Raw genomic sequence first — 14,042 nt, forward strand, 5'->3', positions numbered from 1 at the left:
ATTTTTCAGAGAGGATAAAGAACATACGCCTGTGAGGATTGTGATGTCTGTCACTATTTGTGTTTGAATGACACAACGATCGATGGTAATCGTTAGCATGCACGGGGCGTTTTCCACGATGGCATTTCTGAGTAACACAGTTGTTACCTGACTGCATTTAATGCCTCCCTCTCAACAAAAACAAAATATGCCCAAAATATAGAATAATTATTTCGGCTGGATTGACAAAAGTTAGACTGAGTCCTTGGGAAAAAAATCTATTCATTTAAAAGACTTGCAACATCTGTATTCTTCCAATTACAACGAGTTATTTCTTGTTAAAACGTTCTACGAAAAGTAGACTCGCCACATAGGTGCTCATTGCCCTGTTGCCATGCCAACAAGGGTCCGCTTGCTGCTACAGTGGAGTTAGCTTGTGCGCACATTGTCTATCCATGTACACAGTTCACTGCTTTCAGACCTTTTTTTTTTTTTTTTGGTTTCCCCGGAATTGGCACTTTGTGTTGTTAGCCACACACAAATAGACAATGTGGTTTGTTGGGCCCTTTTCTCCCCGCACTGCTTTCCCCTCTGCTCCCGTCATACGTGAAAAGCCATTCTGCACAGAGCTGGCCTATTTCACACAACAGTGGCACCAGACGTCTCCGCCATTGTGTCGAGCGGTGTTGGAATATTTGTTTACAAGGTTCAGTGCCGTTTAATTTTCTTGTGATCAGCTCATGCTCGTCTCTGCTTTGCCGCCGCTGGCGGCAATTCAGAGCCCCGTTTGTTTGAATATATGCACAGGACTTTTTTTTTTTTTTCACTACTCCTCTTTGCGCTCATCTCTCTAAACTAATTAGGGAAGCTGAGCAAATAGCAGCCAACAACGGGGTGTTTTGCACCTGGCAGCTAATAATCCAAACTGCCAAAGTGAGAGTTGATGTGCAGATGATAGCTTTCCAAATAATGATCGGTTTCCCATTTTGAAATCGACATTAAGCTCAGTACTCCTGTTGGTGTGTTTGAGGAACTGGTCTACTTCAGGAGTCTGACGTTCAAATGAAATAGTCAAGGTTTATTTGAGTCCTCTTTTTGTCCACAGAATTAAAGCCAAACCTAAATTATTGACCTGCAGCCAACCAAAAATGCCCTTTGATTCGGTGTTCCATCTTCATTTTATCGTATGCAGTATATTTGCGAAATAATAGCCAATTAAAATAACGGTTTTACCTGGTTAACGTGACTTTGGCTCGTGAATGGCGGCGCACAGCGTCGGCACATCAGGGCTCGATGCGCCACCTTCATTTTAACGCCCGATTGTAAGATGTCATCTTGAGCACTGTTGGTTTTTCAGTAATCCATGAAGTGCGTAGCATTGAATGTTCTGTTCTGTTCCATGGTTTGCCTAGCGGGGGTCAAATAGCTCAATTAATCAGTTTATTTTTTTCTTCAGTTGACTGACAAAAACATTTGTTAAATTCTATCCTTTTATTCTTCAAAAACAAGACTTTGCTTCATATAGTGCAGTTGTAGGAGTATGTTAAAATACTAATCTCATCATTAATTTAATTAAGTATAAGAATAATAAAAAGTAACGGAAGGAATATAAGAATACTGTGCTTTAAAGTAAGGTTTAGTTTTTCAACTGTAGTTTCTCTATTTGAACAGTGGGTGGCACCCGCGTAACCTTGGAAGAAGAAGAAGAAGAAGATGAACGTCATGGTGACGCGAGACACCATAAATACGAGAATAAATAATTTACCTGTATAAGACTGACTGTTAATATTACTGCAGCGATCGAATTCGAATGCCAACAAGTCCAGACAGTAACCGACATGCATTTCGAAACTCTTCGCAGCTCGGTTTGAGATGAGCGCAACGGATCGAGATGCTAATGCTAATGCTAGTCCTCCGCCGGCGGTGACGCGGCAAAGCCAGTGCAGGTGCATTAAAAATAAGACACAGTTTGCTCAAACGCATTTGACGAGGCTGACTTTGTTGTTTTTGTTGTTGGTTTTTTTTGGTCAACGCCAAAACATTTTTTTATGAACAGAACACGGCAACACTTCACAGGTGTGCCACATGATCTCGCCACTCGGCTCTCAGAGAGCATTGCGTCGCGCAATACAATTATTTAATGAAGCCACAAGAACATTAGTACCTGTCATATACGTATGTTTTTCTCTTACGAGGAGTTGAATGTTAACATTTGTCACCGATTTATTTATTTTAAACACATTGTAACTTTGTGTTTGAAGTAATGACGTCCATGTCAATTGCTTGCGCTGTGCATTGCTGGTAAAAATAAACGAAAGATAATCGTGTAACATAGAGCCAGTAACATTTCTATACTTAGGTATATTATTACCTCACAAGTAAGAGTAGCATGAGGGAAACATTTTGGAAAATTTTGCCACTCCCTTGCTAAAACAATTAGGCACACAGGGTGATCAATTGACCTTTAAAGGCTCTGATCAAGTTCACTGCTCATGCACTTATTCACAAATATTGACCGATAATTATCGGCCACTGATCGATCAGAGCATTCCCACTCGTGACATGTATTTTGAATAACAGGAGCATTTAAAAAATATGGAAAAATGTACTTTTATCTAATATTTAGAATTAGATTTAAAAACAAATGAACTAATTTCATTTAAAAATTCATCACTGCAGACATCGAAATGTGTCCCAGTATTCATTTGGCCCAGTGAGCTCAACAAAGTCGAGTTCATTTTCCCAGTTGGAAGACATTAATTTTCCATTATTCAACATTGTCATGGGTACCTACCGCGTGCCACTCCCTGACATCAAAAAAATCAATCAACAAAGAGCCGAAAAGCTCACGGCATGCCACATTTCCAGGAAGTTTGATGTGATTTTAGTCACCGCTGCTCTGCTCATGGACGGTAACGCGACTCAAGCCACTAAACGCTGGCTGAGGGGTGAGAGAGTTGTCAAAGTGAAACATGAAACATCAGCAGCGGCTCAAGGCGAGGAGTTGTTGTGCACCAATGCGTCTTTCTAATTGGAGCTTCCACTGCTGAGAGGAGTGCCTCGGGTTTTTACTGCATAGGTGCGTGACACCAAAACGATCCATAGCAAGCTAAGGCAACTTTATGTATACAGCACCTTAAATAAACAAGGCGACTCAATGCGTTTCGCACAACAAAAAGCACCTGAAACATTGACAAACAGAACATTTGTCAAGCAAAGAAAACAGAAGAAAATTTGTCAAAGAATCAACATTGACAAGATTCAAACGCAATGACAAACAAAATATTTATGGACATTTAAAAACAAAAGAAAAGAAACAAACTAAATATGTGTATGTATATATATATATATATATATATATCCGTGCAGCATAACAGCTAAATGCTGCTTCGCCATGTTTGCTTTGAAACCCGGGCTCCACTAATTGACCTGACCCATGACATCAAAACTCAAGACGAATGCCATAACATGACTTTGTTTACATATTTTGCGCAGATATGAATTCTGTGCTGCAGTACTACTCAAATCCTGTAAGAGGGTGTCAACTGCCTACGAAATGAAGGTCGCCTCCTTGGCGCTCGCATTGAGTTGAAATGCATTGATTGCTTTTGTATATAAAGTGTGAAAAACGTCCTCCCCGCTAATGACCCTGTCAGCCTTTCCATCACGTCTGACACCACAATTACCGCTTCCAGGGAGCAAAGGAGGGGAAAAACAGAAAATGTCCGCTCGGAACAATGCGTTCTGTTGCCCACTCTTCGCTCTCAGGCTCCACTAATGAGCGTGATTCCAAAAGTGGCAATCAGAGGCATTCAGTCCATGAAATTGCCTGTGCGGAAAGGGCGGCTGGACCGCTCGTGGGCTGCATCTGTGTTGCCGCGCGTGGAAAATGAGGAACGGCGGAGAGGGAAGTGCAGTTGGGTCGTATTGGCGAGATCTCACTTGGGAAACGATGATTAGTTGCGACCTCATAAATGAAAGGAAAATGGAGGTCAGAGGGAGATCTTATTGGTTTTGGTGGCTTCTCCGGGCCAAAAACTGACAAGGTTCACGTGCTGGTGACATCCACGCGCTTTATTTACCGGATGTGTCAACCCGTTAGTTCCGCTGAGAATCTGGCGTCTGCTTGATGTAAATTACCACAAGTGACGACATCATCAACACCCCCGTGGTTGTGTTAGCTTCCAGCGGCTAAAACCCGAAATTAGTCTTCGCTCTCTCGCTCGACATATGGGGGTCCTATTTATTTATGAACCTCTTGATTACGACGCGCGAGGCAGCTGCTCGGCTCTCCTCCCTCTCGCCAGTCTCTGGGTGACGAGGTTTATTTTTCCAGACGGATCCCGTGACATATTAGCTGCATTTTAATGAACAAAATGTGTGCGTCAAAGTGATTCACTCGGCGTTGCGCACTTAATTAGGAGACGTGTGGGAGCAGATGAGATGCTCGCTCTTGGTTGGGGTCTCAACTTCATCACAAAACGTTGGCACGTTCATTCCAAGTCATTTGAAAAAAAAAACAACAACCCCCCCCAAACAAATACATTTTTATTTCACACGATATAACACCGATGCCCTACAGGACCTCCCACTTGGACATTTTGAGTATTTGGGATTCATCTGTCATACGTGTCTGTTGCCATATGCATTCTTAATTACACAGTGCGGCGCCGTCTAATGGAAGCTGGAGATACAGCGGCGCGTATGCCGAGAGGGTCTCCAAACAACTTAGTGCATCACTTCTGACAGATGATGGCTTTTGCTGCTGCGTAAAGTGGAAAGTGACCATAAAGATTTAATGATTCGCTCGCGCAGGCTTAAGTGTCTTTCTGGGGGGGGGGGGGGGGGGGGGGGGGGTTAATAGTTCCCCATGGAATTTCAGGGAAAACACACAGGAAATACAGTGCGTGTTTACACTGAGCCAAGTCGGAAGCATGCTTTTACGATTGTGAACACACACACACACACGCACACACGCAATATATATATATATATATATATACTGTATGTATATATATATATATATATATATATATATAATGATCATTTTAACTCTCAAAATAGGAATAATATAATTACAATACATAATAAAACAATTGGAATGCACTTGGAGTACTTCTACTGTTACATTTTAATGAATATTTTTTCTCAGTATACTCACTTACTCCTTCTCAGATGTAGTGCGAATTCAGAATAAAGGTGAAAACAGCAGCTCGCAATCGTTTACCCTTGAGGTAGCATTTCACCCCTAAAACACCCACACGGCTGCGTCACATCGTCGTTTCAAAAATGGACTCATGTACAGTAGGTAGATCAGGGAAGGGAAACTCTGAGTGGCCCTTTCATTAATTAAAAAATATATTTTCGACGTGGGTGTAAATGCACAGCTTAGTTGTCCATAGACTGGCCCAATATTACAACTTGAGTAGGCCTTTTTTCTTTTTTGGTGGATTTGGAAAGATACGCTGGACAGTACCTCCATAACAGTACAGTTTTGAGTGAGTTGATCTCAACTAAAAATGAGTTTTTGACATGAACGCTGGTTTGCTGTTGAGTAATTTTGTGCTGTCCTTGAACTCTTATGCAAGAGGAGTACTTTGCACTGGAAAAAAAAAACGGTATGTGCGTCAAACCCTTTGTTGTTGCTTTTGGAGAACAGTTTATACACGCGTTGAAAAATCTATTCTGAAAACTGAAATATGTGCGCTGTCCTTTGTGTCCCACAAGTAGCTTTGACCCCTTCCAGCATTAAAGCCGACCATTCCTCGAGCGATGGCGGCTCTCAATAGAATGCGAATGAATATTTACCAAACAAGTGTTAAGGAGTTATGAAGTATAGCACGTAACTTTAGAAAGTGGGCACACGCTGTTCATAATTTAAAAGACCGAGAGCCACGGCGCCCTTTTAAACACAATCCTATAACTCTCAATATTTCGCCTCTCACTGTCTCGTCCCTTTTGAATTATTACAGCACTTTCAATTGGAGCCGTCTCCATATTACTTAAGCTGCGAAAAAGACACAACGTGCAATATAAATGAGCCGGCCGAGAGGAATTTGTATTCCCTTTCAATCGGAACCGTGTTTCAACAAATGTCTTACAAACGCAGCGCGAGCCCCGCCGGCACCTTTTGGCTTACGCCAGACATACGGCGATGATTACGCGATGAAACTTTAACAGTGCCCGGGCTGAGGAAGAGCCACTGATTTGTAGAGGCCGTTTCCTTTTATAACACGCGCCAAGGGTGCAGCAACCTTTCCTTTTTCCTCCTCCTTGTGCTCTTCTACGTGACTTTTACAAAGTTGCTCTCGCTACCGCTCGCCTTTTTGCCGCGCCACCAATGCCGGAAAACATCACGAACGCCCCCGCACCCCCGCACCCCCGCTGCGGTGTCATCCTACCAGAGAGGAAGATGAAGCGCAAGTATGTAAAGTGTGGCGGCCATATGTTGCGAAGAGCCCTTGGAGGATGCCGCTAACATGCCGCCCCATCGCCTCGGTGGGTGGGTGGGGGGGGGGGGGGGCTTGGCGAGTAAACACGCCAAGGTCCATGTGTCCATCCGATCGAGGGTGGAAGGGGCAGGGAGGGGCCGGAGTGACGGATCGATGCGAGCGTGCTCCATCGTCGCCGTCCCATCTGTTGTGCGTTTGTGTGCCTCGTCGTCACGTTTTCATGTCTCGTGGGTGGGGGGACATTGTGGTGCATCAACGTCTTCCAAGGTCATTGAAGAATATCTCATACCAGTTGCTGCCTTTTAAAAACCCACTGTAGCGCCCCCCCCCCCCCCCCCCCCCCCCCCCCACTCCAGAGCTTACTTCCCCAGTCATATTTGGCTTGTGCCTCCGTTTTGTTGCTTCCCTGCCGGGGTTGAACAATTTCGGCCGTTTGATATGCAGCGAAACGGCCTCATTGTTCCGTCGCAGGAGACTTTGCCTTATCTACTTAATGGATTATGAGAAAGGGAACAAAAACAGGAGGATTGGAGTTCTTGTAAAGGGCCAACAGAAAACCGGACGCCAGGTCAGATAAAACAAACACCCCTCCCGTGTATTTATTCAGCCTCTGTTTGGGATGAGGGGTTTGGAAATGCCAAAAGTTGTGATCAAAGGCTCTGTGCTTCAATTCGAAGGGGCTGACGGGACTTGTTTGCGCGGTGTCGGTCGCCAGGCGCCCAATACTCCAAAGCAGCCCCTCTCCAGCTTGCTTTCGATGTCTCCTTCCTCCGACACCCCTGATTCAAATGATACTGATCATTTGACGCTATGGAAGGTGAACCGGCAGCCGTCACGCGCTTTGGTCGGCTACAATATAGATTTCGGGAAAATCGAAACATTTTCCCAGAGTCCCTGATGGCCACCATGGTACAATACAATGACTTTTAACTCATTCACTCCCAAAGACGTTTTTAAACGTCTTTTCAGACTTGGTCTAGAATTGGCTGATACTGAATGAGTTTTAACTATGAAGTGAAATAAAAGTTGCTCAAGCTACAGAGACAAATTTGGCGGTCGCAAGTTCTGGGGTGGAAGCGGACTCTTTTGCATATTCAGGAAAGAGTAAAATGAGTCACCAGCCCCGTTATATAATAAGCAGGCGAGCAGAAAAGTTCTGAGTGTGGGCGCCATCTTGGATCTGGTTGATCAAAATAACACAAATAAAGTTTGGGTCATTTCTCTCCGTCTTTCACCCTGACAACGTCCCGAATTGTCAGGACGATTGCAGCTCCAAGAATTTGACGTGAGTCCAATCTTCTCGAAAAGAGGAAATTTCTCGGGCGTTTGAGCTCCTGTGGCAAGAGCGAAGCCAACGCTGCAAATGAGCTATCGCTCTTTATTTATCGATGGAGTCGAGACAGCTTCACTTGGATTGTGTCGACTTGCCCGACCGCCTCTTGAAAGTATGTCTGGCCTGCGGTCAAATCCAATTGCTTTGTTTGGGCACTTGTGTTTGCTTTTTGTCAGATTTAAGATTCCAACAATTGAATCCTCAGGATTGGCGTTGTTTTTTTTTTTTGCCTCCCCTGACTCGAGTATTTTGTGTATTTTTTTTTCTTCTTTGCCCACAACACAGCTTTTAAAATATTCGTTTGCTTTTGTGGTGCAGTCTCCGTGTTGAAAAAAGGTCATTTGGTGCTTACTTGCTCGCGGCGATTTTTTATTTATTTATTTTTTCCTTCCACCGAAGGTGTTTCCCGGCTGGTGTTTTTTACGGTAAGGTTGAAGGAGTTTGCCATCTCGAGCTTGACGAACGTCGCCCGTTATCTGGCAGTTCTGGGCGAGAGGCTTCCGCCAAGTCCGTATTTGAGGCTGCGGGCTGTGATCTGCGTTGGACTAATCTTTGACTCCTCCAGATAGCCCATCTGACCTTCTCTGCGTGAGACCTTGCAGCGTGCCCCCGTCGGTTTTCTTCTCCGATAATTTGAGTTACATCAAAGATCAAGTCGTGCTGAAGCCGGTTCTGCCAAACATTTTTTTTCTGTGTTCCATAAGTACTCCAGAGGGAAAAAAAAAGCATTTGTGAGAGCAACAGCCTTCGGGCGTTGCGCCAAAAATTTTTTAAAAAAATTTAAAAATGCTTTTTTTTTTTTTTCTCAAACCCTTCACAAACTTCACTCAAAAAGTGTTTTCTTGTTTTCTGTTGGTATTCTCTTTCTCTCTTTCTCGCTCTCTCTCGCTCTCTCTGTTCTTTTTCTGTTTTGATTTGAACTCTGACATCCGAGTCTGCCCCAGGATGTCTGTCACAAACTGCAGTCCAACGTTGTGACAATGCTTTTGTTCTTCCCGTGCCCTTTATGACCTTCTTTTTCTTCCTCTTTCTGTTCTTTTTGTCTATGTGTTCCCTTTCAAGGTCTGGCGCACCTGACGTTAAACGACCAAGGTATGGGTTCATTCCCTTTTGTTTGGGTTCTCTTTTGCTTCCTCAGTTGACTCCCGAGGATTTGACTCCTTGCCCTGAGCCCTTTGAACAGTTTTTCTTTTTTTTTTTTACCTTTTTTTCCTGACCTTTCCTCTGCAACATTAAAATCCAACCACTTTTTTTTTTTTGCCTCCCCGAAAACCCTTCAAACATCTTCTTTAAACGCTCCCCTCATCTCGCTCCGTCCTCTCCTTTGTGCCATATCATTGTTTTGTCCCCCCCTCCCCCTTCCACTGTGACCACCAATGTGTTGTCCTGTCCTATGGCTAACATCCTGGACCTTCACCCCTGACCAACTTTGACCCCCGATGACTTCACCCCGGGGCTAAAGGTAACACTCTTCTGCGTCTTCAACAACAACAACAACAACAAAACAATGGTTTGATCGGCAACGTGCTTGCCGATCATTCGGGGACACTTGAAGGTGAACGACTTTTTTTTTTTTCGTGTGTCGAATGAGCAGAGTTTTTCATCACCGCTCTGCTGACATTCGTATTGTTTGGCAATCCCGTGACTTGAAAGGGCTCTCATTCAGGTGGTGGAGATACCTGGAGTAATCGCTTGTTGGATTGGAAAAAGAAAAAGACCCGTGCGGTTGTTGTGATGCGGCTGATAACCCCTTTTCATGTCGACTCCATTCACGGCCGTCGTTTGGTCACGCGCCACGGCTCGCTGTTTGTCAAAAGTGCTCAAATCGTTTGCAGCTGACTTCCAACACTTTTTTTTTTTTTTTTTTTTTGCTCCAGTCCCATTGGCTACGCTTCCTCATGGTTCTCTCCTTCCGTTGACCTTTCTGTGCTGCTGGCCTCCAAGTGAGGACTGTCTTCTTGTCTCAGTCTTGCTCTCCTCATTTGTTGACCTTTCAACGCCACCGGACGCTCAGTCAGAATTGTCCGCAGGAAAAAAAAAAGAGGGGGGGGTGGTGGGGGGAGGAAGCCTCAAAGCCAAGTTCATAAAATCGAAAAGGAGTGAACAAGAGCCGGACTCGGTGAGTGTTCTGACCTTTGCTGCCAAAAAAAAAAGAAGGAAAAAAAAAGGCTTCCTCTCTTCTATTATTGCGCTGCATGATTCATTTGGCCAAAGATCACTTTTGCTTTAATTCCGACCCTTAAGTCTCGAGCTTCATTCGTTTCACTTCGACGTTCCCCCGAGATGTCGAAACACAAGCGGGGAATCGCTCCGCCAGTACGTTGAAAAGGACCAAGCACTTGACCGTTTGATCCAACCCGTATTCTCCGTCCCTGTATGCTCGTCTCTTGCCCTCCAAACTTTTCTCTTCATGGCGACGGTAACATTCATCCAAACACTTTCGGCCGACTTCAACAAGCTCACGTCATCCATAAAAGCCTGTGTCGGCCGTTTATTTTACCCGTGACCTTGTCACCTGGCAGCGCGCACAATCAGATGACTGGAATGCACTTGACTTTGGAGTCAGCCAATCCTCCATGAAGCGCCTCCAGTTGGTCCAGAATGCTGCTGCTCGCCTCCTAAGAGGGAGCGCATAACGCCTGCTATGGCATCCCGATACACTTCTTTTGAAGATTGTATTATTTTTTTTTCAAATCTTAAAATGGCCTCACCCCACCTGACCTCTCTGAGCTCCTCCACACCCTGCCCGGCACCTCGGGTCTGCAGACCAGACATTCGAGGTACCGAGAACTAAGTAGAGGCTCAGAGGGGATGGAGAGTTTTCCGTTGCCAGTCCCTCTTTTCGACAAGCCCCCTCGCTTGCCCATCTCTCAAACTCATCTGCAAACTCATTTCAATTCTTTGGCTTTTGACTCGGCATGAGACTTTTTTTATTTATCTATTTATTTTTAGTTTGACGATTCTTTTTGTTGCTTTCTACTCTCTTTGTTATTCATTTATTGTTTCCATGTTTGTTGTATGAATTATTTTTGCTCCTTGTGCAGCACTTTGCATACAGCGATGGTTGTTTTCAAGTCCTCGAGATATACAGTTGAGTTGAGTTGAGATCGTAGGAAGATTGTGAAATCATACATGAGGACGGTATTGATCCGAAGGGTTTAGTATTTGTCTGCAACCAACATGTGTGGAAGCCAGTTCGAGCAATTTGGAATCGCAAAGAGCGGTAACAAAGGAACGCATGCAAATGCAAATCTGTCTCTGGGGGGAACCAGCTGATTATTCATCCGGCATTGCCCAGCCAGCCATTCGTATCGATCACCTTGTTTCCAGGATTAATACGCTTTGCTCCCATGTGGATGGACCCCAGAAAAAAAAAAAATCAATAATCCTATTTAGAACATTCAACGCGTTAAAAAAATGACCTTTTTTTTTTTCCTGACATTTTTTTTCTGCTTCGCGTGCCTCTTCTCCGCTCGGACGCATGCGAAGCAAAAGAAGCCAGCCGCGTCGTTAACCGAGGCTGCGGCCACCGTTAATGATCTCTGGCCGTCACGTCAGCCGTCATATTACAGGGCCAGGGAAAAAAAAAAAGAAAAAAAATCAATGTCAAGTCTCCTGAAAGCCGCGGCCGTCCTTCACCGCTGACGCAAGGACGAACCCCAGGCCTCAGCCACCGCTGATCTTTATCTGGCCGTCTGGAAGACCACCTCCGACGCCGCACGCTGGGCAGGCAGCATCTGAAATTAAACGGCCAACGTTTCCCTCGTCTCTTTCTATGGAACGTCCCTGTAAATATTCCCGTGCTTGAGCTTTTCATTTAATGTTCGCAGCGAGTGGCTCCTACCATGCTTGTGTCGCCAAATAAGGTCATTAGATGGATGGAAGCGGCCTGGGGGCGGATTTAGTCAAATGAGTGTCGCGTTAATATTTCCAATTCGGTGGCAGGTCAGCAGAACCTGAGGTGTTCATGCGCGTTACTAACAGTGGCCCGGAAGCTATTTTTGGAATTAACAAGCTGGTTATTGCTATTAATTAAAAAAAAAAAAAAAAGAGACGTTTTTTAAAGGATCTAAACCGCGGTTGTTTCCACACTCCGGGAGTGCGGATCCTTTTCACTCATACGGTTTCTCCTTATTTCACAACTCGCGTAGATGCAAACGGAGTGAAATGAAATGAAGTGAGCCCTGCGAGATAGTGTCCCGGCGGGTCTAATGTAGATCTCCCAGAAGATACCGCAGGGAAAATGAAGGAAGTATTGAGCCTGATCTGTATCTGGCCCGCAACGTAATAGACGAGGTCCAGGTCACGATAGCCATCTCGCTCACAGCCCACCGGAGGGGGGCACCTTTATAGACTGCCTGTGTTTGTGCGGCCGCAGCTGTTTGGAAAGAAAGACGGACGGTGACGGCGTTTTATTTGTTTGAAATGATTTTCAATGAATCTGCTTGAAAATGAAGACACAAAAAGCCAATTCAAAAGTTTTCCGACCGGTCGAATCGCCCGTCTCCGGAGTTCATTATTGTGGCCGCTGCTGTATGAGCGGTCTTGATGAAATGCCGTAATTACAGTCACCGGGCTGATGCTGATTGACAGGGCTGGGCGGGGGCTCCGCTGCGGGACCTCGAGCGACTAGGTGCGCGTGAAGGTCGTTGGCGGCCCGTCGGGTTGCCGCTCTTCGTAAGCGCGCGCAGGCGCGCGCACGCGCACTCGACGTTTCCCAGGCGAGGCCCGCACCGTTATTGGCAGCCGTGCTTGCAGAAAGTGACAGCGTGAATCACGCGTGCGGCCAACGCGCGCTTGAATGACTCGCGCGTGCCACGTCGTCTCTTCGCGGCGCGTGCTCCGTTTCGCGCTTTTGGGGCCCTCCCCGACGACAACCTCCCCCGTCCTCCTCCTGCGCCTCCTCCTCATCAATCGCGACTTACATGCCGTTTTGCGTCGCGTTTTGAAAGGTCGTCAATGCCGAATTCATCAAGCGCAGGCTGCAATTTTCCAAAACAATGTTGGGCAAGTTAGTTACTTCCAAAATGTCATGTTTCATTTCGCAACTTACTTGCGTTTGAAAGTATGACATTTCTTGACACTTTTACTGTCCGTGTAAGAGGGAGAAGTTGCATCTTATTTTTAAGTTTTTTTTTTTTTTTTAATCGGTGAAGTTTGTTGCAATATGTGTTGCTATTAAGCAAAATACTTTTGATTTCTGTATCTGTCTATTTATTGTGATTAGTTTTGATATATGGGCACATAATTCATTCATCTTACAAATAAAAGCGAAAGATAAATGACGTAGAATTGAAAATTGAGATTTTAATACATTTAGCTTTCAGCAGGGCGGCCCGGTGTTCCAGTGGTTAGCACGTCGGTCTTGCAGTGCAGTGCAGAGGTGCAGGGTTCGATTCTGGCTGCGGCATTCCTGTGTGGGCTTTGCACGTTCTCCCCGTGCCTGCGCGGGTTTTTTCCGGGTACTCCGGTTTTCTCCCACATTCCAAAAACATGCATGGCAGGTGAATGGAACACTCTAAATTGTCCCTTTGAGTGAGTGTGAGCGTGAATGATTTGTTCGTCGATGTGTGCCCCTGCGATTGGCTGGCGACCAGTTCAGGGTGTCCCCTGCCTCCTGCAACAAGACAGGCTGGGATAAGCTCCGGCACGCCGGCTGGATGTGATGTGTCAATGAAAACATGAACTTAACGTGTTGAAATTGAGCTCATTTTAAATAGATTTCCAACTGCTCAAACGGTCTGAAACACAATTTGGAACAAGATAACAATCAACAAATGTGAATATTGTCTCCCGGAATTCACTTGTTGACTGACTTTGAGCATTTAGGTCATGCATTTGAGTTTCACCACTGATCTTTATTATGCTATTTTCCCCCCGATCGTACCACAATGTCAACATTTCTCAAATGCTAAAAATGACACACACATGCACACACACACACACACACACACACACACACACACACACACACACACACACACACACACATTGACACGCATAATTTCAACAGAACTTAATCAAATTTGGCCAGTGGGGCATTCATCTTGGGGGCAGTGCGATTGGAGTGTGGAAATTGGATCCAGGTCGCATTTTTACAAGTTGTAATTAAGGCCACCAGGGGGTGAGGTGGGGAGTAGGGATGGGGGGGGCAGCGTGAGATGGGTGACATATAGTCAGTCGGAGATGGAGGTATATGCCAGATAAGGCAGCGAGGTGAGCAAAGCTGTTTGGATGACTAATGACTCGCAAAAATAAATAAATACAAAAAGCTAGAA

General features: G+C 45.2%; 1 protein-coding gene across 7 annotated transcripts in view; it reads left to right on the forward strand.

Moving 5' to 3' along the window:
• The window catches only part of nrxn2b (neurexin 2b), a 282,388-nt gene that overhangs the window by 71,534 nt on the left and 196,812 nt on the right, over positions 1-14,042 (forward strand). The window contains exon 4 of one of the 7 annotated variants that reach the window (XM_086105124.1): positions 8,827-8,856. The exons of the other annotated variants lie outside the window; for them this stretch is intronic. Within the exon in view, the coding sequence (XP_085961250.1) occupies positions 8,827-8,856 (30 nt within the window). The remainder of the gene's footprint in view (positions 1-8,826; positions 8,857-14,042) is intronic. 7 annotated transcript variants of the gene reach the window in all.

The sequence above is a fragment of the Hippocampus guttulatus genome, chromosome 2 (assembly GCF_054856545.1).
Source record: "Hippocampus guttulatus isolate MCC_2025c chromosome 2, RoL_Hgut_1.0, whole genome shotgun sequence".
Classification (NCBI taxonomy): Eukaryota; Metazoa; Chordata; class Actinopteri; order Syngnathiformes; family Syngnathidae; genus Hippocampus; species Hippocampus guttulatus.